General features: G+C 27.7%; 1 protein-coding gene across 3 annotated transcripts; it reads right to left on the bottom strand.

Annotated features, from left to right (window-relative positions):
• Positions 1-319: 319 nt before the first annotated feature.
• On the bottom strand, positions 320-26,559 carry LOC109595526 (SPARC-related modular calcium-binding protein 1). 3 transcript variants are annotated; one of them, XM_020010899.2, is made up of 6 exons: positions 26,317-26,559; positions 3,246-3,948; positions 2,833-2,958; positions 1,469-1,632; positions 946-1,405; positions 320-886 (listed from the first exon to the last, which is right to left on the bottom strand). In XM_020010899.2, exons 1-6 carry the CDS (start codon positions 26,386-26,388, stop codon positions 819-821), a joined length of 1,593 nt encoding a protein of 530 aa, XP_019866458.2. In that variant the 5' UTR covers positions 26,389-26,559; the 3' UTR covers positions 320-818. The 3 variants fall into 3 exon arrangements, with proteins under 3 accessions (XP_019866458.2, XP_019866459.2, XP_019866460.2); XM_020010900.2 differs by having other exon boundaries at positions 2,833-2,925; XM_020010901.2 differs by lacking the exon at positions 2,833-2,958.

Below are 26,559 nucleotides of genomic sequence, written 5' to 3'. Positions count from 1 at the left end.
AACTGTTTTAAAACATTGTTTTAATAATTTAAATTGCATAAAAAACCGTTTGTAATAAGACACCTACCGTGAAAAATCGATAGTAAATACAAAAAAGTAAGTCACTAATCAGAACTCCAATTAACCGCACCATCGAATTAATTTAAGGGACCACCACCACTTTATCACAAACAGAACCATACGCAGCTCTGTTAGTAATTCTTCTTTTTCTTATTATTTATTATATTTTTATATACAACAAATGAAAAACCTTCTAAAAAGTTTTAGTAATTACCAAATTTAAGTTAATAATCATATGCATATACAAAACAAACAAGACTTAACAAAAACTAATTTTATTCAAATTTCAATGTATTAACAATATTTGATTTATGAATTAAATTTTTATGATACACGTTCTTTTCCATACTGGTACTAATATTACATAAATACAGTGATAACGTTAATTTAAAGCATAAGTCAGAGAGATATTAGGAAAAATTCACACATTTGTAATACTGTAGCAGTACAAAAAATAAACTGTTAGTACAATTTTTAATAAATAAGCATAATGCATTTAAGAATAATTCTAAGCACATTTATTTTTATAAATATAAATCCTAGAATGAATTATACATAAGATTTTTAAAATTCAACACATAATTTAAGATTTCTCTATATTATAATACATATATGCTTGGAACATTCTTTAAATATGAGAAGCTATACACTAAGCTACAATCACATATAATCGTCTAGGGCTTTCCAGGACCATTTTAGGTCAAGTGCATTAACAGTCTTTTCTGTTGACACTTCACAACAATCACGCATAATGAATGCTAATCTTCCATTAGCATGCTCAACGTTTTCTTTCCGTGTGCTGAACTCGCAACTCCCAGTGAGAAAACTGGAAAATAACAATGAGAATATTAAATTTAATGTAAAGTCTTCACAAATCCTCCTTACCATGCACATTTAGACATTCCAACCATTCGGTCAGGCTGATACTTCTGTCCTTGTTAATATCACAATATCTCGGCAACTTTTTGCCACATTTCCTTAAACCTTTCACACCCGACACCATATCCTTGAACGCTTTCCATTCCACTTTCTCGAGAGCTTTGCTTTTATTTTTGTCGAAAACCACAAAGCTCCACTTCGCCACACGTTCTTCCTTCGAATCGATGTAGTCCAAACCGTTCAGCGTGTTAGTTTCGTTGATCATCTGCGTCATTTTGGTCTGCAAATGTTGGAATAGTTCCTGCAGAAATTTGGTTTTCTTATCGTCCGGACAACCTTTCATCAATCTTTCAGTGGGTTGGTGGTCGCACGTTGGCGTCATGTTTTTCACCGACGTTCCGGGTATGGTTTTCCCCGTGTCTTCGTGTACGCACCAGCAGTAGCCGACTGATTTGTAGCATTGGACCTAGACAGTTTAATTTTGCCATATTAGTTATCAGGTGTGGTTTTAACAGTGTTTTTACTGTACCTTTTGATATCTTCCATCGGGAGTACATTCTGGTACGTAGAGATGGGTCTCCTCGCTCAACGCCGTCGTTCTGTCCGATATACAGTCGGTGGGATCGTCATCCCTAATTTCGGGGGTGTCGTAATCGAAGCTCCTGTCCATAGATTGGCTTCCTTGATGTAGAACTATGTAATATAACAATGCTATATAAATAGGCTGCAAATCTGTGATGTTTTTATTATGTGGATTTAGTACTTCATCAATTGTAGATTGATTCCTTTGACAAAAATTCCTGTTGATAGTATTAATGAATATATTTTGTTGATCTCTGTTGTCTGTTTTACAGTATTCTGAATCTTATCAGAAGGATTCTGGTATAGAGATTAAAATTATAAATAAAATATTATAGAATTGAATAATTATTGATTTCCCTTTCTGAGTACTATGTTAATAAAATAATAATTTTAGCAACAGATTGTGTACTGATGTTTCATTTTTATGATGAAATAGTTTCAATAAATTTGTGTTTTTTAAATTTATTACAAGATTTAAGTTGCAAAAAACTGTTAATAATAGCTTGCAGCAAATTTAGCAAAACATATATGTATATACATTTAAACATTAATTCTAATTTCATTGTTTTTAAGCCAATTATTTTAGTTTTTACGTATTGACAAAACTACCATGTAAATTTTGTTGAGCAAAGCTAATGAGCGCCATATTTTTTCAAGCAGCTTTTCACAGTAAACTGTAAATTTATAAGCTAAACACCGACTATTTTATAAATAATGGTGGATGCGATACTTAAAATAAAACATACTATTTAGTAGAAATAGTCCCATCTACAGTGTGGCCCGTTTAAAAACAGGACATTCTCATAAAGTTTGTATTTTTAATTCGATTTCTTTTTTAATTGACACAAAAGTAAAAAAGCTTAGCATATTTTATTAGGAAAATAAATTCATAAGATGAATATCTTTTTTAATTTTTCCATTATGAATATGCATATTTTTTATGAAATTTGGAATAAACCTATTTCAGGTGCTTAATCCAATGGTGTAGTTAGACTTGCTAGTATGATTTCTTCATTTTTCATGACTAGAAAATTATTCAGTATGTTTTGGGGTAATATTTTGTCTATTAAGTACATATTTTCAACCTTACAATTGAGAAAAATAAAATAAGTTTGTCAAAATCGGGCTAAAAATACAAATTTTATGTAGGTGTTTCTCTTTCAAATGGACCACACTATATATGTTACCTTAAATTTTAATTTAGTGCATCCTGATAAATACTAGAATATTTATTTTTATTGTGCTGGTCACTGATGGTGGATCCATTCGATGGTGGAACCTTGAAAAAGAATAAAATGTGGAGTAACTTACTTTCCTTTGGCGGGCGGTGTCCCCCCGGGGGTAGGTCGTACTCGTCGCTCTCCGATTCGCCTGGGTACTGGGATGCGTTCTCTTCGCGGACATCTGGGTTCAGCGACAAGAACACGAGCAAAGGAACTATTTAAGTTCAAAACAAAGTACGCGCAACCGCTAGGCTTTTTAAGTAGTGGGTGTTACTGCTAAAGGCTGGGCGAGGCAAGCCGCCGACCCTTCCGATCTGTGTCGCTTGCACGGCGAGTATCACCGGGCATTGATGATTAATAATTTACGTGAATTTCGTACGCTTCACAGATCAGCCGGGCCAGTTGTTAATGGAACAAAAAGCGCTACGGGATCACGGAAGAGCGTGGGACAACTCCGGAAGAATAAATTTCACTACACAACGAAAAATTAAAAGGACTTACAGTTTATGGTCAGACACTCCGCCCACTCCTGCTGGCTAATTCTTTGGTCTCCGTCCACGTCGCATGACCGCGTAAAGTTTTTCGCACACCTCTTCGGTCGTACCGCTTTCTTCGTCATCCTCTTTAAATCTTTATATTCTAGCTTGTCCAGGTAGCCGTCTTTGTTGTTGTCCAACGTCTGAAACTTCCACGTCAAGATGAACGTGTGGTTGTCGTTCTCCGTTCCCGAATTGATTTCGTAGTCTTTTTGAAATGAACGGATTAAATTGTGGTTGAAGGTGTCCTTGTCCTTCGGTTTGCACATCTTCCCTTTCCTTCTGCTCGGCGATCTCCTTTCGGGCGACTTCTTCTTTCCGCATCTGGGTTTGGAGTCCGGTCTAATCTCCATGGTGGTGTAGGTTAGAGGGATGCCCTCGGGCGTAACGCACCAACAGTATCCGATTTCGGGTATGCACTGGGCGGCGTCGTACGAACCGTCCGTTCTGCATTTCGCTTTGAAGCTGTAAGACGACGAGTTGTGCACCAAATTCGTCCATTCGGTGCAGCGTCTTTGTGTTTTGCAGTTCGCTCTACGAACCACCGTCATCGTTTTGTTGAGACAACGCGCTTTCTCGAACAAACATCTGTTTGGGTAGGTTAGGCCGTCCGACCCGCAGACGGATTTCTCATTGTTTTTGCTGCAAGCTTTTGGATTACAAATATCCTGAAACATGTTTTTACTAAATTAGATAACATAATAATAGATAATACAACAATACATAATATGTATGTAAATTGATGTTAAAACTAGTTTTATAATAGACTAGAATGAATAAGTTCTGTCTATATTTACTCTGTTACGTTTTATGTTTCTATTTATCCTGAAACATATTTTTATTAAACTATAATAAATAATATAAAATAATTCATAATATGTTATTTTAGTTATTTTAGGATAGATAATAAGTAATGACTATTATTACCGTAAGAAATAAATAAAAATTAAAAAAGATCTATGTTTTATGTTTATATTAATCCTGAAACATATTTTAATCAGGTTAGATAACATAATAATACATGTGTGTATTAATGTTAAAGCTTATTTTAAGATAGATTACGATAAGTTTGTCTATTATTACTGTAAGAAATCAAAAAATAAATCTATTATGTTTTTTGTTTAAAATTATCCTGAAACAAGATTAGATAATATTGTAATTCATAATATATAAAATATGTACAATATTTGGATGTGAATTAGTGTTAGTTTAATATTAAGACAAATTATAGTAAATAAGTTAAGTTCATTGTAAGAAATCAATGAAAATTAGAAAGCTTTTAGGTATTATCTATGTATATATCCTGAAATATGTTTAGATTAGGTTAATTCATAACATATATTTTTATAAAAACTAATTTTAGTAATGAAAAATATGATATTATTTTTTCTGTAAAATATAAATAAAAATTAAAAACTATGTATTAGGTTTTATGTTTATTGCAAAGAAGAACTTTTTCTTGGTTTCATATTGTTATTTTATTTATAGGATAATATTCATAACACAACACTAAAAAAATACGAGATAACTTAATTAACTTATTTACAGATTATAATATACAGAATAAGTCTTAATTTGTATGTAAATAAACATGTTAAAATTTAACATATTAATTATTAATTTTAGATAGTTATCATTTCTGACATTTTTATGTTAAACATCAATCACTGCCTTGGCTAACTGTAATTGACGGCATAATAGAATTATTGTCATATAAATCACATTAAATATAGTAGTTACATATGCAATAAAATATACAGGAAACAGGATAAGCGTGCTGGTTTTAAATTAGTTTAATAAATAGTAAGTAATAAATCTGGATGACTATTAATATAAAGCTGACATTTATTTCCTTTGTTTAATTTTGCTAATTTAAGTTCCAACTACTAGTATTTTAATCCTACGAAATTTATTATGTGTGAGATTTACTACATTAAATTATTGTGTACGTGTCTCCTTAAGTTAATACATTTATTTATAAGAAAATTTAAATGTAATTTCAACAACTACTCAACAATATAAATTACACTTCCTGATACTTTTACACTGTATATTTATATTTATTTTGATCCTGATTCAAATATATAGTGGATAAAACTTTTTTAACTAAGTCTACTTTAGGTAATAATGAATAAAGGTATAAAATATATATTTTTTTTTGTTTTTCTTGTTCTGGAGAATAATAATGTTCAATTTTTATTTATTTATTAAGAATAATAATATTTAATAGTATTTATTTAATAGTACTGAATATGAAAAAATATTCTTAATGATTTTTTTTTAATTTCTTAAGCATATAAAATAAATATCCTATTAAAAACTGTACAATTCATGATTTTTCTGAAAAAAATAATTTTATAATATTTGCAACTGCATAATCATAACTAAGATATATTTTTTTATTATATTCAGTTAATGTTAAATAATACATAAAAAATTAGAACCGTTTCTATTGAAGAAATTCATTCAGAATAGGGAAAATTTATTAAAGAGGAATGAATGATAAAATGGTATACTATATTTAAAATACCGTGTATGGAAATAAATATAAATACCCACAATCACCTCGACCCTTATTAACTTTTATTGATTAAAATTTAATATTATAACAATAATAATTTCCAGATGATGTTTGACTCATTATTTGGGAAGTCCGTCATTCGTAACATCTGGTCAATGAAAGTGTAACAATCCCAGTTGTTTTGTTAGGAAAATTTTAAACCATTGTAAGAATTTCCTATTATAATACTAGTTCATTTGCATATTAAAAATAAAATTGCCTTCAGTGAGACTTTATTATTGTAGTTGAAAGTAGCTGCAGTAATAATTTGTCTTTATGTTAATTTTATAAGTTGTAGGTAAATTACGTTGCTAAATATAAACATCAAAGTTAAATTAAGTGACATAATGAGTTGTATAAATTCGAATAGTTCTCAAAAAGTGAAGTTTTATGTTCACTTTGTTGGCCCATGTATTCGTAATATTTATTTCTCAATGTTGCCCGAAGTATTATCGTCTATTAAGATTATTATCTATGACACATAGTCAGGATGTCAACTTGTCTAGTGGACAGTCGTTATTTATATCACTCCAACATCTTTTCATTTTATTTGATCGTTAGTAACGTCCACGCAAACAAATAAACTTTAATGGCCGTTTTAGTCTGGTTACATTAAACTGGATTTCATATATAAATTAATACGCTACTTCGATAATTCGTCGATGTGTTTTGTCTACCTTTTTCAAGGTATATACGGGGTGTTCCAAATTGATTAATTTTGGCTCTTATTGGATTAAGAAAAACTGACAGAAGGGTAGAAATCTTTACTTTAAAAAAATCTATAAAATTTCTAAATAATATGTTTACAATATTGTATAATTTGTGATTTTATAAATTATCTCTAGTTATGATATAACGATTTCCGGTAAATTTATATTTTTATGTAAAGATATATTTATTTATAGTTTTAAAAAGTAAATTTTATATCCATTAAATGCATGAAAATTTACTTAGACACTTTTTTACGTAATATGGGATGCTTACATCTCTGGTATGCCATTATAAATTTTCGTTTAAAATGTAAGTAATAAATTATCTCTGGTTAAGATATTACGATATTTATGGTAATTTTCGAGATAATTAATATTGTCTATGAAACATAGAGAACGTAACCAGTAATTTATTTATTCATGTTTTTAAAAATCAAATCTTATATTCACTAAAAATACTGTTTTTCAACCAAATTATCAGGTAAATTTACGAAAAAATCTATTTTTCATATGCTTCATAGATGACAATATTATATATCACGAAATTTACCGGAAATATCATTACATCTTATCTAAAAATGATTTGAGATAAATATATTGTTTAAGAAACAAACGACTCACACAAAAATTGTGACATAATTATTAATTTTCAAGCAAATTTATTAAATTTATTAGAAATGTCGTTACAGCTAGAGATAGTTTAATATATTTCAAATTATATATTTTTAAAAATTACAGGAATTAATTTAAAAAAACTTGCACAAATCAAAAAATTTGTATAAACATATAATATAAATAAACAAGTTAAATAGTACATAAGTGAAAAACAACAACATTTTTTGTAAAAAATATGATAGATTATAAGTGATGTTCTTGTTATATTAATAAAAATTATATTAAAAGACTAAATTATAAATATTTAACTTAATCGAACCACAATTTTTAAACAATGTCATTTATATATAAACAAAAGTGTATCAATTAAACATAAGACACAAAAAAATAAACAGACATGGCTGTTTACATTAAAAATGAAACGACCACAATAAAAAATTAGTTCGGTCCCTGTTTTGACCAGTGCAAACAAAGCATCTGCAATTTTCATAAAAATCGGCACAGGGCCGCAATTAAACAATAAGGTAGACAAAGACACAACGCGGACGGTGCCCCATTCTTCTTGGCCAGCGTCGCTCTCTGACCGAAGGTGCCCAGGTGTTCGGTGGACAGGTTCTGCATTCCGCCCGGCATTGGGGAACAGGTGTGCGGTATACGCGACCCGATCCATTGTGTTTCACACCTGTATCATGCCATATCTCATCTACCTGCTAACCATAACCATAATCTGAGCGGTCGTTCGCGACCGGCCGCCCTACCGCCCCCGCAATTCTCCACGCACCGTCGCGCACCCGATGGCTCCATCGGCTTGGTCTGACGGCAAAAGGATGGTGCGCCGTTTGTTGCCTACCCTAGTTAACTGCGGGATCGATTGTAGCACTCGTGGTGGTTACCATCCGGTGTTTGTTTTTAGAAGAACGCGGAAATGCAGTCGGTTTAAGTGATGGGCGTGTTAAATGCCGATCGAAGTCCAATTGATTTATGAAGATGCAAATACTTTTATTGGAAGTTAAGTTTATGAAGTGGTTAATGGATGAAGAAAAAGGCTTAGATTATTATATTGAATATATTGATCCATAGAAGTTTTTATAATATCCATAATTATCCAGATAATCATTGCCTCACATTGGTTTTAATCTAATACTGAGTTCAATATCGTCCTGAAATACCTGATTCCATGCAGCCTCTATTTGATAAATATGGTCCTCCAAAGTCTGTAACTGGAGACCTTGTTAGCCATGGCAACAAGTTTACATCAGAATGTTGGGAATACTTCAAGGTAATTAGAATATCAGTTGGAAAACTGAAACAAAATAGAGGCTCGTCTCTGAAGATGACCTCATTCCATTCCACAACCCAAAGCTGTCATTCTCTACACATTTTGATTCTTTGACTATGATGTTATAATGTGAGAGAAAGCACTTCACATGGTAAGAAACTTTTCTTCTTCCTTTAATCATTGGTTGGCAACAGTACGGGTGGTCACGAAGTAACCTCGAAGAGCATAGGTCTTGACATCACGACCTTTTTCAGACCACGCTCTCTAACAATTCCATAGAGTGCTTCTAAACTACCTCTCACTCATTTGGGTGACTAAAATTTGGTAACCTTCATTTTAAAGACATTTGAAATGGATGAAAGAATCCTTTAAACATATCAAATGTGAAATGAATATTGAACTGTTTTCACATTGTACGAATTTAAAATATATACAAATGTACAAATTAAGTGAGCAACGAACCACCTCAAGAAACCATTCATACGGATAAGTGTAGGTCCTAAATTCTGTTAAAAATAGACCATCAGATGTATGTATTCTATTTTTTTTTTTTTTCACTGAGTATAATAAAATAAACAATAGTAACTTTTCAAATATTCCAGGAAATATTACTAGAATAATTAATTTAGAAAAAAACAAAAATATTTGTAAATTATAAATCTGATATAATTAAAATAAAAGTAAACATTATGGCTATTATAAATTGTGCAACGTCTTATATTTTGACTGTAACATCAACAAAAACAATTTTAATAAATAGTTATGGGTGGCGCATCCACCAAAGATGTAAATAAATCATTAAGATTGCAATTTGATATGTTTATAATTATGAAACAAATATCGAAAGTATTATTTACATTCTGTACTTATCTAGGCTTGTACTAAGGTACACTATGACTTAAAATAGATTTCCAGAAATGTGAAATTATGTAAGATTTTAATTAATTTTATTTTCGACTTAATTGAATACATATTTGTTTTTAAAATAGATTGATAATTAATTGGTGAATTTCATAAAATTGATATCAGTATTTACTTAAATAGTTAATTGAACCACACTATTTCTAAGCGTAAATATGCAGAACGATGTGATTATAACGTTAAATTAAGCAAAACATAGTAACACTGTTTAATATAATGATAAATATTTTAATTAACAATATAATATAATATATGTAATTTTAAATTTTTTGAAACTTTCTAAAACATTTTTTTTTGTTTGTAGTATAAGTTACCTCAATAATTTTTTTTCCTTCTTAAATTATCGAGTTAATTTATCAACTGTTTTATTTCAAATGGAAACTATTATATCATCGAATTTCCTTCTTAAATGATTTACAACAAAATTATCAATGACCAAGATAATATTTTGCATAATTTTCTTATATAATTTGATATTTCTAGATATATATATCAATATATCTTATTTAAAGATAATTTATTAGAGATATATTATATCTTTGGTGAAGCTAATTATATAATATGTTATAATATATACAGCTTTATTAATTCCGACATTTTAAAGATAATATAACTTACTATTTCATATTATTTTAAAATTTTGAGAGGCTACTTTTTTCTGTGGAGAGCCGCTTATACAGCGTAAATGTTGTAAATGCTTCTGGAAAGTTTTTACCCTTTGTCAAAAATAAAAATTAAAACAATTTTCAATATTATAAATAATTGTAAATAAATTTAATACCTATTATATTAATGATATACAATTTTGATCTTATAATTTTAATTAATAAAAACATAAGAATAATAAAAAATTCCGTCTCAAATACATGTTATTACCTATACTGTTTAATATAAAAAACTGCGTTTCAAACTAATCTTTCTTCTATATTTCATAGCTAATTTAATATATCACAAAAAATATTAATGGGAAGCTTTATTTTTTCCGACTTTCACTTGAGGTAAGTATCATAAACTATGTAAAAAAATGATACTATAAAGGATTACTATTTATCAAAAACAAAAGTTAATATAATTTTCAATATCAGAAATTATTGTAAATAATTGTAAATAATTTCTATATCTATTACATTATCGATATACAATTTCTGTCTATTTTTAAATAAGGATAATAAAAAATTTGGTATCAAGCTCATGTTATTTCCAGTCTAGAATATTTTTAATATGAAAAAACTGCGTCTCAAACTAATTTTATTTTTAACCACCATCTCATGGCATATCAAAATATTTATCCTACTAACTGAAAACTACTGGTCCATTAAAAAAATATTTTCATAAACAATGTATTTGGATTTATTAAAAAAAAAAGTTAACTTGAGGTTTTAAAAATATTCCTTAAATTATTTATTATCTAATTATAATTACTTTTGGCATATTTACAATCGTTGACCATTTCTAACCACAAATAAAGTTCTATTTCTATTTTTACAAACAAGCTATTAATTTTATTTCAAAAACCACATTCAGTGACGTGCCGAGACGGAACATCACTTCGGTGGTGTTCTCTTACCGGACCCATTTATTCATTCTCACATAAAGACTAGAAGATATGCATCTAGCTGTCATGTAATCTTGCACCCTTGTAAAAAATAATTACCATGTTGTGACCTTGTAAGAGGTGGAACATATGGGATCTGATAAAAATCCCCTGGATATTTGTTACTTATAGATTTTAGATAAACTCAACCAAGCGTTAGAGATTAATCAGGTGCTTTCTTTAGAAATAAATCGAAAATCGCGTTGGAACAATATGAATCATTTACGAAAATTAAAAATAACAAAAAAACAATGAAATGGTATCGTTTTTTACTTGTTTACGAATTCTAAAGAACTGAATCACATATCCGTTTTTCGCCCACCAGAATTAGGTCCCAAACTTCGTTCATTTTTAATTATAAAAATTATAGGAACCATCACGTTAAATTTGCTATCGATTTTACCTGAATCTATACATTAAATCTTATCTGTTTGATCTTTTTCCGTAGAATCGGCATGAAGTATATGGGCCGTTTCGGTTCGGAATTCATCGAATTTGCTAATATGGAATTTATCCTGACCAAAAAACAAGTTTCATTTGGATTACTTTATTTTATTTTTATTTTAGGAATATCTTAAACCAGTTGTCGTCCGTAATTTACAGATTTACTTTTGGAGCAAAGTATGGGATCCGTTTTATACGTGTAATTTACATAAATTGACGTGTTTATGTATAAACGATTATTTATACGTTTAGTTGAAAACTGTAAAGTAATTATGTATAACTAATAGCTTAGAAAGTAATGATGGTGCTTTACTATACAGGGTGATTTCTTTAACCTGAAATTTTAAAATAATTCAGGTAACAAAAAAATACACGAAACTAATTTCTCTTATTAACTTTTATTTTATTTTTCCTTAATTAATTTTTATTTTTTTATTTCTTTAATTCTGCCTTTTAGTTATTTTATTTTAATTTATTTTTTCTTTTAGTAAATTTAATTTATATCTTCTCAACTTATTTTTTCTAGTAAAGTTGTTAATTTTATGTAGTCAAATTTTTAATTAGACATTTATTTATTTATCCTTTATTTCAATTCAATTTACTTTTTTCATTTTATGTATTTTCTTTAACTGAACTTAATCATTTTAATTTTATATTTACATATATTAATTTTGTTAAAAGTTTAATTTAAAATTTTTTATTAGTTATTTTATTTTAATTTATTTTTTCTTTTATTAAATTTAATTTATGTCTTCTAAACTTCTTAATTTTTCTAATAAAGTTGTTAATTTTAAATAGTCAATTTTTTAATTAGACATTTATTTATTTATCCTTTATTTCAATTCAATTCACTTTTTTCATTGTATGTATTTTTTTTAACTGAACTTAATCATTTTAATTTTATATTTACATATATTAATTTTGTTAAAAGTTTAATTTAAAATTGTTGAATTATCTATTTTAATTTTTTTAGATTATTTTTTTTTAATCTTCTTTATTTCTATACTTTAATTTGTCAATTTTCTTAAAATTAAACGTATTAATTTTATTTTTATATGTTATTATTGTTTCACTGAATTTTAAAATTTCTTTGTAATTTGTAAGCTTTTTTAAATTATACTTGTTAATTTCATTAATTTTTAAAATTAAAAAATTTATTTCAATTCGATATTTTTTCGATTAAATTCATTAAATTTTATTTTAGTTTGTCAATTTTAGTTCTTTATATAGATTTTATTTAATAAACGTGTTAACAGAATTTATTTTTTATTTCTATTTATTATTTTTCTAATTATATCTATTAATTTTAATATTTTATTTTAATTTGTTTCTTTTTATAAAATCAATAATTTTTTTTTAAATTAATTTGTTAATTTTATTCTTTTATGAACTTTTATTTCAATATGTAATTTTTTCAATTAATCTTAATTTGTTTAATTTTTAATTTGACTCGTTAATTTCAAATTTATATTTTAACTTGTTAATTTAATTAAATTAAATTTATTCATTTCAATATTTTATTTTCATTACTCATTTTTTTAAACTTGTTAATTTTTTCTTATTTGTTTAATTAAACTTCTTTATTTTAATTTTTTTATTATAATTTGATATTTTTTTAATTTGATTTATTAATTATATGATTTGTTAATATTCATTTTCCATTTAAATTTTTTAATTTAATTTGTTATTTTTTTTAAATTATTCTTATTAATTTTAATATTTTATTTCAATTAAACTTATTCATATTAACATATTAATTTCTTACATTTAATTATTTTGTTTTTAATTGAACTTCTTAATTTTAATTATATATTTCAATTAAAGTGGTCAAAATGCCTTCCACTTCAATCCACTTGTTCATCCAAAATTTAAATGACAATCTACAACTAAGAAACGTGTTCATTTGAAAGCAGAAATAAAAAAAAAAATAAATTTCCTCAAGTATGGTACTTTATGTACTTATATTCGCAAAATTCGAATTTAAGATAATTTTTTTTCATATTTGAAACTAAATATTATCACCCCGTATAAATCCAAGTAATCATACTATTTGAACCATCATTTTTCCCTTTTTATTTGAATCATCGTTTCATCTCGGCACATTCTTTCGCATTTATTCACTACGAAATAAATAACCAGCGTGGTATCGTCGAGCGGTCCATAAAATTCGTTATTTATTATCAAAATTAAACGTAATGATATAGTGTAGACCCACGCAAAGTACGCACGCGTTTGTACTAAATTGACTTGGATGTAGTCGGCAAATAAATAATCCCCTTTTCCACCATACAGGATTAAGCGATGTCGATATGTGGTTGGTTTTTTGTCTGATTTATTAATTAATGCCACGCTGACGTTATCGATACGCTGGACACCCAAAACTTGTTCGCATTTGAAATGCTAATTATTGGAAAACTAGTAGCCGAAATTAATTTGGACGTCATCGAATCGCATGCGAAAGTTTTTTCGCATCAGTTCCGTTTTTCGCTTAGTTGAGTCGTCGATATTGTATAACCATTTCTTCACCACAAGGTGTAAAGACGGTCAAATGTCACAAGGGCGTCGCAAATCTAAACAGGGATCACAAAGGGGTCACTTCTTATTTTGTCAACAAGAAATGCATCAATCTCGTAGTTACACAATGTGTGTCTACTTATATGTTAGTTGCATAGTCAGTGGTGTAAACATTGTCTACGCACTTAGGCATTTTATAAAGGGCATTTCTTTACTCAAACCAACTAAAGTGTTTTACATTGGTTAACATTTTATTAGTGGTGTTTGGAAGTCACGCGTATTTTTAGAGGAAAAACTCCCATTAACAAATGGTCGATCCGTATTTACAAATTGATTTAGATGTCATGTGGCGCCTACTTATTCTCCTTTCCACTATTTTTACCACACTTAAACCAATCGGGTCTATTAATAAATCATACGTCGGAATATGAAGTATATTTATCCCATTCACGACTTTTATCTCACCGACAATTAAATTAATTAATTATTTGGTACTTAATTAATAGTTTATAGTGTATAATTGAGCCATATCTTATATTTTATTATCCGGACTTAAATATTTTAATGTTCTGTGTTTGGAAAAATTTGTAGATGATTATACCAAGAATAACTTAAAATTAATCACAAATTACTTGATTATGGCATAAATAGTTTGAAAACAATTTAATAATAAAATTTTTATAAATTAAGAAAAATTACTACAATTAAATATTCTAACAACATTTTTTTAAATTACTTAGAATTAAGTGATTTATTTATTTTACACATAAATCAGCTTGATATAATTTATAAAATAATCTGCTCCAGTTATTTATTTTTCATACAATGTATTAGAATGAAAAGTTGACATTTTAATCATATAGGATTTATGCATAGAATTAAGGTTTTTAACTGACAATAGCCTTGTAGTATAAATGGCTTAAAAGACATGCTTTTACAGAATAAAATATGTTTATAACACTTAATCTCAACAATTAAACGTTTATTATGCAGTATTACATTATGCAACTTTCACTATTGCTTTGTGTTTATTTAAATATTTATTGATAATAAATTTAAGTGATTGAGCAATAACAATAATGTAACTTATGGTTGGATGGAGATAGAGAATTCCATGTCTTGGTGGCGTATAATATTTTTAACTAAATTAATGATATATTAAATTAACTTTGAACAAAATGTAATTGTTATAGTATTTTTCGTAGAAGAACTTGATAATTTGATTGGAAGATAATAATTATATCACAAGTTTTTGCGAATTTAGTGGTTATAAATTTTGCATTTTAAATATATAAATAAATAAATTATTATATACAGAATATTAATTACTTCGAATTTTACCAGAAATTCCGTTACAACTTACTTAACTGGATATATTTTTATGTCGTAAATTGTATATTTTTGGAAAGCTGATTTTTTGACATTTTAAAGGAATATACAATTATGAATTCCATTTTAAATGAGAAAAGTTACACATATCTCGAAATTATAGGGAGAATTTTTTTAGATAAGTATCAAATGTTACGAACAAAAGTGCCTGAGGAAATTTTATTCTTTAGTGAATATAAAATTTAATTTTTAAATATAACAATTAAATTATCAGTTACGACCACTATTATCTTCAACATTATATTAATTATCTTGAAAATTACCAAAAATGTCGCTATATCTTAGCTAGAGATAATTTATTATATCACAAATTATATATTTTTGAAAAGCTTGATTTCCATCAGCTTTTTAAGGATATATTTAATTGTGGTTTTCATTTGAAGTACGTCTGTTAATCTCTCTGTGTCCGTCTTATATCTTAGCTTGAGATAATTAATTATTTCATAAATTACACAATTTTGCAAAGCTTGATTTTTTTTTCAAATGAAATGTTTATATACATATCTTATATTATGTACAAAAATGTCTGTAGAAAGTTTTTGTCATTCTCAAAAACAAATAAATAATAAAGTAAATAGTGAAGTTAATATATGCTCTCTTTAGAAGTTTGCTTAACGTAAGCCAAAGACAACATGTAAAAAATCAACAAAAACAGACCCAAAGATATTTTGTACCTAGTTAATTAAAGTAATAGAAGGCAAATTTGTAAGTTAGTTATATTACTGACATTAACCTAATTGTGTACAAAATTTGAATAACATATGATTTATATGCAAATATGTTTAATTATGTTAGATAAGTAGCGAAGAATCTCCAAGCCTGGCATCTCTTTGACATTAATGGTTCATATTATATGTATAAATAACAATTATTTGTCGAGCCAACTTCATTAAATGATAATATAATGAATGTGTTTTATTCGAAAGATAACTACTAATGTGTATTTTTTATTGTGCCATTAATTTATGTCATTAATAACGTATCACACATGCAAAATACACCACGCAAAGTTAAAGCCATTGAAGCAATCGAATCGTAAAATATTGCGACCCTTGTTAAAAGTAAGTTGCAATCTACATGCACATAATGTTACCGCGAACCTTTTCGAGACCTTCACCTAAAATAAAGTCATCACGCCATCATAAATATTACAATCGCGTAATCATATGTTTAAGGTAATTAATTTGAAGGTATAATTGGCGCACTGGAAATATTATCGTTCCGACCCTCCTCCGTCGTAATTACAGGCATCTCGGGTCATAATAACAGGTTGCATAATGGTAATAACGGACCGCTCGGCACAAAAGAGGCCCTAAGAGCCTTATTACCACCGGGCCATCATAATTCAATACGTTCGATATCGCGAAATATTAAGCCGCCGAACCCTTTTCGATCAGCCGCGATTTTGTCTTTAAAACATCTGGATTGTAATTAACAGTGTCTTGAGATTCGCTAGGAGATACGATCTCACCGGCCCAGTGACGACTCGTCCAATCATCTGCTCTGTACATTTATGCGAGCAGTTTTGAGGAAGTAGACGCACCTAGTAATTATAAATTTACAATTAAAATAATAGAAGGCCATTGTTGTTTCTTTTCATAATCAATGGGAAATATGACTTAATTATTATAATTTTAAACACTATTCTGAAATATTCGATGTTTATAATAAATGATAAAATTGTATTAATGATTATTAAACTTCTTTTACAAATTACGATCACTAATATTTATAAACAACGATCTATCACGTTAAAAAATCAATAAAACAACCTAACTCAATAGTATATAATTATGAATTTAAAATATCAAATAATTACTATATAATTAAGGAAATAAAATAGAACTCAATTACTTTTTTAAATAAACGATAGTAGATCTCTATCAGTGTTTACCAGTACAAGAATAAAAAATGTGGATATATAAGTTTGGAATCCAGCCCATTTATAATAAATATATTATATAATAATTATCATCATATCTATAAAAAAAAATTATTTTTTTAAAATAGACGTCAGTAGGTCTCTATCGATGATTGACATTACAAGAAAATCAATTTTGGACAATATAATATATGTATAAATTTAGAAAACATCTGTGTAATTTAGGATATGAAGATGTTCTTCAAGTATTTTCTTGTGTTTAATTCAATATTTTTTGAAGTGAAAACATCTTTAGTCGCGTTGGGCACTTTTTGGTAGGGGAAAATCTTATAGGTTCGCGTCACCGACATGCTTGTCCTTCTTTTGTCTAAATTTAGCTAGTTACTATTCCAAAGATTCTTGAACTCTTAACAATGAATGACGTGTTCAATCTAATTGTAATCGTTCATTCCTCTCAGAACTACTCACATTCGACCTAGACATGGACATCCGTAATCTACAATTCGTAAGACGACTTTCCCTATTTTGTTCAGATTCATTTTCACGTCGCAATCTTTGGCTTTTGGTCTTCCTCATGTTTTTAGAGAGATTTGACTTTCTTTTAGGCATAACTAAATATTAGAAAAAACAACTATCTACGTTACTAACTAAATAAAATAACCTATAAATAATTTATCAATTTTAATGTAAATCTGAATATTGAACACAAATGTACTTAATTTATAATTATTTATAATTATTACTTAAAGGTAAAAAAAGAAAGCAGTAAAAATTATTTTGAATTAAGATAAAATAAGATAAGTTAAGAAGAACGGATTGGTGGAATTATAAAAGATACCTATCAATCAAATCAAACTATCAATCAATCGTTGGTGGGAGGCGCCCGGCGTGGCGGCCCAGTGGTGATATGTGAATTTTTCTAATATAAAAGTAGCCTAAGTTACTCCTTATTACATCAGCTACCTTCCAATAAAAGTCCAGTCAAAATCGGTCCAACCATTTCAGAGATTAGCCGGAACAAACAGACAGACAGAGAGACAAAAATTGAAAAAAAGGTATTTTGGTGTATGTACTGTATTTATATTCATATGCATGTAGTAAAAACGGTTATTTCAATAATACAAACAGACACTCCAATTTTATTTATATGTATAGATCATATACAGTACCAAAAGAGTTTGATCCATCTGAATCTTGAAAGAGAGACATCACGTACGATAGAGACAGTAAGTTTCCCACTATGAGACAGACGTCTTCTGTCTCTGTCATGCATGATGCCTCCCTCAAATTCAGACAGGTCAGACGCTTTTCCTACTGTATATATACCAAATATCATGAGGGTAAGTTTAGAAGGTAAATTTCCCAGATAATCGTTCAAGATCAGTATTGAAATCAAGTGACCGGTTGTACATATTTTGGTTCCAATTACAATCGAAGAAAGGATGTTTATTAAGCAAAAGTAAAACATACTTGTTTTTTATACCGTCGACAAAAGTGTGTAAACTGAAAATTAGAAGTTGGTAATCTAATAATAGATCTAATCTTTTAAAGTAAAAATTTCTTCAGTCGCGTTAGTCACTTTTTCGTGTCACCGACATGCTCATGATTGGCGCACGCGCAACGTGCTCGTGTGTTCGCGTCACCGACATGCTTATAGCAACATTTTCACTTCTTATTTTAGTTACCATAAGCTTATTGTATCTTTTTTAGAACAAAATAAAATAATGGAAAGTACAAAAAGTCTAAGTATTGCTGAAAATAATGATGACAAAGATGCAAACAATTAAAATGTTAAAAATCAAGAACATTGAGATTTAAGTAAATACAAATACTATCCATAAATAACATGATTGTATATTAATTGTTATTTCAATTGAATTGTATTTATATTTTGTCATGATCTTGTACAGCCCATAGTATATTTTAATATAAACTTGCAAATAATTGTTGCTCGAAGTGTCGATAGACGTGAAAACCAGATTGATGTTGATCTTAAATCAAACAACATGAAATTTCATATTTTAATTCTAAAAGTTATAAGTTTTCACTTCTATAGACAGTCTCTATAACTATAACTGCCAATTTTTTTAACCATTTAGAACTACATATATATTTAATTTTATGTTTAATTTATGTATATTTATAATAACAAACGTTTGGGTTTTTTGACAGATTACTATTTATGGAGGTTATTAGATGAATTTCGGGAGAGCACAAAATATTATGATTAATCGTGATATAACATCAATTAATGTAACCACTTGTTAATTAAATTAATGAATGAATAATTGATAAACTACTCTGAATGTTCCCTATATATTCCGAGTTGCTTGTAAGTCTGTGCTGTTAAGTCCCGTTAAACATGGAAAACTATAAAAGATTTTATTGGGTTAAAAAGATGCAGAACTGGACCAACCAGATGTGGAAACGGACCGACCACGTACCAAAGGCTGGTCAGATAAGAGCTGCTTAGACCAGATCCGTGAGGAAAATATAAATTGATTTATTACATATGACGAGAGGGGGCAATTATTTATCCCTAATATAGAAAGCGGAAACTGGTGCTGAGTCTCAGTCCGCCGACACGATGAGGATAACTAATAATAATGGACCAATTACACGATGCATTTATACTCCGACTACAACTGTGTCAGCACACACACACATATACACGAGCAAGTTCTTTCATGGGACGGACGGTTGTTTAAGGAGTATTAATAAATTATTTACAAAAGTGTACGGTGCAACACGACGGATAAAGATTGTTAATTGTCTGCAAATATGTGTTCAAAAAGTGTTCGGCATATTTCGAAAGGAAAACAAACTGGCACCGAATATAAAGTAAAATAACATCTACAGACGTTTATCATATACGCCGTCCGGTAATCAGGAATGTTTGCTGAAAGAACGTCTGGAATTGGCCAAGCAGTTATCATTTCGAACGTTTGTTTTAAGTGTTTATTTTGCGAGTGGCCAACACATAAGTGGAGAGTGGAGCTAACTAGCTACAAGTTTTGCACTTTGTTGTGATGCATATCTAATGAATCTGTTGGACGGATATTTATGCTCGAGGACTTCTTCGTCACCATTAAATTGTGTCTTATAATTAGCGAAGGTGTCCTCTCATATTTTGCTCTATACTTATTTTTGTTGTTTTGTTTAATGATTATTATTATTATTGCCAATTAGTTATAAAAATTGAAAATTGCTTATAACTTATATCTCAGAGTAGTCGGAGTAGTCTATATACAAATTTTGATCATAATATTCCTTAGAGAACACTTTATTAAAAAATGTAGTTATACAAATTTGGATCCAGATAAAATATGTTGAATATACAGAGTGAATATAATAATATTATAATAAATATATAATAATGATCAGAATCTGAAAATATAAAAAAATATATTAAATGATTTATTAAGACTCTTTTTACAAATTACAATCACAGTTTGTTAATAAACAGTGACCTATCTAAATGTAAACAAAAACAATAAGAAATTAAATAATTAAGAAAATAAAATAGATCAGAATTAATTTTTTAAATAAACGTCCGGAAGTTTTCATCACCGATTAACTATATAAAATACAAACTTAGAAACATTTTACTAATAAGTAATATAGATATATAAATATGAATCCAGTCAAAATATATTGAATATATTCCTTCTATTTTTAATAAATATTTGATAATTATCAGAATTTAAAACAATCAAAAATGTATTAAATGATTTATTAGCTTCTTTTTTACAAATTACTACCACTGTCATTAATAAATGACGATCATTCTAAAAAATCAACAAAAATAATATGAACTTAAATAAATAAGGAAATAAAATATATCAGAATTATTTTCTTAAATAAACATCAGTAAGACTTCATCACTTATAAAAGAAAAACTAGAAACATTTTACTCATAAGAAATGTAGATAATTAAATTTCAATCCAGACAAAATAAATTGAATATCTTTATGATAAATATATGATGATTATCATAATTTGAAAATATAAAAAAATGTATTAACTGATTTATTAAGCTTCTTTTTTACAAATCAAATAAATATAATAAATAATAAACGACACATCATTCCAAAAAATCAATAAAAATAATGCATTAGATAATTAAGTAAATAAAATAAATCAGAATATTTTTTTAAATAAAAGTCAGTATATCTTCGTTACTGATTAACTTTATAAAAGACAAACCTAGAGACATATTATTATTATTATTATTATTGACATCTGTTAAAGTTATATTTTTTGAACACAGTTATACTGAATTTTGAGCATGTGGCTCAATAGAACAGAGAAATGCACTCAAAAGGTTAAATTAGGTTATTATATCTCACATACTTATTATTATTATTGTTGCAAAATTATCAAATTCTTATCAAAAATAAAACTTTCCGAAATGTAAAACGTTACTGTATAAAAATCGACTGTTTCGTAACAAAAAATAATGATTATTGTTATTATTGCTTACATGCATATTGATCCGGTACGTATCAATAAATTTCAGCATTCCACTAGTGACTTTTAAAAATGTCTTTGCAGAAATTTTCGACCAGACGTGCACTCGAAAAACATCGGATCGTGGATATCGCCCTTGGTCTATCTTCCAATAGAAATGGGGATATCAATTTGATAGACAAAGTGGACAACAGCATATAATTTTTCATCTCAAATATATAATAAATTAATAACAACTTCATCAACCAACAATATATTAATATTGTATTGAGTGTTTCATAAGTTACCCCTTCCATCAAAATCGGAGAATAAAACAGGTTAAATAAAAAAATTGCTTTTATTTTTGATGATTGACATGATTTATGATTGGTTATGCAACGTACAATTCTACATTCAGTTTAGTGACCTTAATGGAATGTAATAAAATATAATTTTGAGTCAATGTGATTGGAATTATATGCTGATTTGTTATGTAAAAAAATTAAATTGTATTCTATTGTCCGTTGATATATTGGTAAATAAACTAACCAATTGAATAATTATAGTAATAGTAATTATTATTGTAAGGATGTTTTTAAAGACTTAATTAGAATTTGGAGAGCAGGTGGTTAATTTCAAAATTTTACATAACATCGTAACCTCATGCCGATTATTGGTTAGTTTAAGTTGTTTATTTTTTTTCGCCATTCCTTTGACGTTTTATGTAATGTTTGTCCAAGCACCGATTCAATTAATTAAACAAGCCTTGTCTACGTAAATTGTTCAATTTTTAATTTCATAACAACTGCATTAAAGTACACATTTAAAGGTTTTAAATAAAACCATTAACCATAAGTTAATTTTATAAAATTGTGGGCAAAATTCATAAAATCGAATGAATAAATATATCCAAAAAAAAAAACAGTCATAAAACAGAATAATAATAATTCTTGTTTTCAATTTTAATATCATATGTTTTTTGCATTTAAACACTAAATGTCTCCGTACAGACAGTAATAACAATAATTATTATTTTTCCACTTATTCGACGTTTAATGTCTGGAAACTTTATTTAAATTTTATCTTACGACTATTGGTGTATCTGTTTGCAAAATGTTGAATTTATAATCAAAATCATTAAATTTTCAATAGCCAGATTATAATAAAATTAAATTATTATTGCAATTATTAATTATGCGTACATAAACAAAGATGTAAAAGCTAACCCAGTGTAAATTGACAGCAGTTTTAATGAATATTACATCAGTATAATGTACTGTATATTATTTGCAACTTTAAACTATACAGTTGAAATGAATTATTGAAGATTGAACAGATAATACTTTAATTTAAATTTCAATATAATATTTTTAAAATATACATCGAATTGAGTCAATAAATCTGGAAAAATAATATTTTACTTGTATTTTTCAATAATAATGTTAAATAGAAAGATTTACAACTCCTGAAAAAAAGTGGTTACATAATATATCTTATTTTCAGTTATACTTAGGTCTAGATAAATATATAATTTTCAAATCAGCTTAACTCATTTTAAATTCTATTGCTGGTAATTTTAAAATATAATGGAAAGAATGATTTAAATTTCATTATTGCTCCAGATAAATGTCGTCTTGGCTAACTAGTAAAGTAAACAAAACTTAAGCTAAATAAAAATAAACTGAATGATAAAAATAGTATTTTTCAATAATAAAATTAATTTAGAAACTCCAGAAAAAATTGATTACATAAAATTTCTTGTTTCAATTATAGTTAGGTCCAGTTACATTTATAATGATTCAAATCAACTTAATAAAATGTTTATGTTAATAATTTTAAATTGTAATGGGAAGAATGATTTAAATTTCAGTTTTATTCTAGATAAATGTAGTCTTAACTAACTGGAAAAATAAACCAAACTTAAACTAAATAAACAACAACAGTAAACTTAAAATGAATGAATTTTTCATTAATTCAATAAAAACTTTTGAAAAGATTGGTCACATATAACTTTTTTTCAATTATAGTTAGGTCCAGTTACATTTATAATCATTCAAATCAACTTAAGACATTTTAAATGCTAGTGCTAATAATTTTAAAACATAATAAGATTTGTTTAAATTTTAATACAGTATTGGTTAACCAAAAAAGTAAACAGAGTTAAATAAAAATTAAAATAAACTTAAAATGAATGATAAAAAATGTTTTTTTTTTAATACTAAAATCATATTAGAATATTGATAAAATTGGTTACATGAAACATTTTATTTTCAATTATATTCACTTCCAATTACAATTTTAATTATTCAAAGCAATACATTTACAATTCTAGTGCTAATCATTTAAAAATATAGTTAAAAGAATGTTTTAAATTTGAATATTGCTCGAAATACATGTAACTGAAAAAGTAAACAAAGTTTAAGCTAAATAAAAATTCAAATAAACTTAAAAAGAATCATAAAAATTGATTTTTTCAATAATAAAATTAAATTAGAAATATTTGAAACTTCTAAAAAAATAACACACATAAAACATCTTATTTTCAATTATAGTTAGGTCCAGTTATACTACCAATTTAAATGTTAGTACTAATAATTTAATTTTATAATGGAAGAATTGTGTAAATTTTTCTAATGCTTTTGACAAATGTAACATTGGCTAACTGAAAAAGTAAAGAAAATCAAATCAAAATTCAAATAAACTTAAAATGAGTGTTAATGAATAAGTTGTTCGTTTTTTCAATAATAAAACTAAAAAGAATAATAAAAATTATATTTTTCAATAATAAAATTAGATTAGAAAAATTTGCTTACAAAAACGTTTAATTTTTGAATTGTAGTTAGGTCCAATTACATTTTTAATTATTCAAATCAACTTGATACGTTTCAAATAGTGAGCAAATAATTTAAAAATAAAATGGGAATAATGTTTTAAATCTGATTATTACTCTAGACACATGTAGTTTTGGTTAACTGAAAAAGTAAACAAAAATTAAGCTAAATAAAAATTCAAATAAGCTTAAAATGACTGGTAAAATGTTTTCTCAGTGGATTATACTGAGCTTAATTAAATATTATAAAATATTCAATATGACAATTTAATTATACGGTATTATCGACATTTCTTTGCATACTTAATTACTGTAGAAGCAGTTTTTATTATAATTCGGTAACTAATTATAGTGGTTAACGGTTTTATAATAAAATTATTGTGTGGTTTACGTAAACAATAAATGTACACCAAGACCAATTATACAACAATTACTAGAACGTGGCAAAAATCCGCAGCAACCCCATCACCTCGTTACAAGGATAACTCGGCAGTCGCATGACAACACATCCATTCCGAAACTGTACCGGATTGATCCGTGTAAAACAACGTTACGCCACTGAACAAAATGATCGCTTTTTAGAGCCGGCTGACATAAGGCAACAATAAAAGGCAGTCCCGAGCCACGGTGTGCAAGTGTTCAGTGCAGCTTTCTACCGATACCGTACGGCCAGACAGTATGGCTCCATTATACCTAATATTCTTAGAATCCGAGTGACTGGTGGCAAGAGTGACCACATGTCAATACATGCTTTTGTTTTCTCCGATGCCGACGCTAACTGTAAAAAGAGGACCGGGAGAGGTAGATTTCGGAAATTATAATTGGGAAACACAATACCGTCGACGTCTCTCGCTCTCACATGCCACATAAATGATGTAATTCAAGAATTTGTTAACTGCAATCGATACGGTTGACTTGGAAACCTTATAAGGACGATATGAAAGGCCCCGGTGATATTTTAACATCTCGACGACGATTTCCGACGAACCTCAGCTGATCCAAATCGCCCGTTTCTGGCTGTTGATCGTCTAATTTAAACGTTTAATGGCTTTGAAACAACAGAAACGGATTTGCTGATTCAATATGTGACATATTATTGGCATTGTCGGCACGACAAATACGACACCAGGTAAAATCTCAACTCAATTGTTGTTTATTGCTTTTAGATGAAGCTCCAGGTATTTAAGAAGATTATATCAACAATGACCGGTTAAGCGGCAGTTTACAATAAAAACCCAAACTCAAGTAGTAGACACTCATCATTTGCCTTTCAGTGACACTCATTTTTAATGAGATTTCGGGCTGAGGCACAAGAGGTGGATTAGAGTTAAATTTAAAATAAATTACCTAGGATTGTTCACTTCCGCAAAAATAAAAAAATTAAATTCAAATAAGTGTATAGGAAAAATTAAATGTTTAGTTTATTTAAAACCAAACGTAGTAGGGTCCAAAGTATAAAAGTTTATTTAGATATTAAGAATTGCCACTTATAAATAATGTTGTTTTAACAAAATAAATTATATCATTATAATAAAATAATAATTAATGACGAGGTAATATTATTTGAGGTACTTTTTATTTTGTAATAATTTAATAATAATACTTATTATATAATTTTATTATTTTAAAATATACTGAAATACAGTATTATTTATTTAATAACACAATTCATTTTTTTAAATAAATTAATTTTTATTATAAGATTTATTATTTATTATGGGAATATCTCTTATATATAATTAAACAAACTTATAAGATTGAGTTTATTCCTTCCTAATCAAATATTGAATATATACTTAATAAAATATTTAGAAAAAATATAGGACAAAAATTCTCTTGAGCGTCTTACCCCGGCGGCGGCGGCGACGACGGCGAACAGCCCTAGGGGGAGGATAGCGTTTATCGGCAACGGTAACCACATTTCAGCCGGTGATGTCCAGGTGTGTGTTCATAACATCACTAACAACAATCAACCTCGGAAACAACACCACGGTCACAACGACAACACACCACGATACTCTGCGTCAACTTTCTTCGGCATTTCGTCTCCCGTGTTGCACGCTAGCGAGTCTGCACCAGCACTGGCTTTTTA

This window comes from Aethina tumida, chromosome 2, assembly GCF_024364675.1.
Source record: "Aethina tumida isolate Nest 87 chromosome 2, icAetTumi1.1, whole genome shotgun sequence".
Lineage (NCBI taxonomy): Eukaryota > Metazoa > Arthropoda > Insecta > Coleoptera > Nitidulidae > Aethina > Aethina tumida.
Note: the sequence above shows the minus strand (reverse complement) of the source record. Positions and strands in the feature narration are given on the sequence as shown.

Bases quoted from the DNA above. Each gene is read 5' to 3' on its own strand.
- LOC109595526 (XM_020010899.2), bottom strand. From the start codon at position 26,388: ATGTGGTTACCGTTGCCGATAAACGCTATCCTCCCCCTAGGGCTGTTC. The intron at 3,949-26,316 runs GTAAGACGCTCA...AACATGTTTCAG, and splicing joins TCGTCGCCGCCGCCGCCGGG to GATATTTGTAATCCAAAAGC. The intron at 2,959-3,245 runs GTAAGTCCTTTT...GAACTTAAATAG, and splicing joins GGAGTGTCTGACCATAAACT to TTCCTTTGCTCGTGTTCTTG.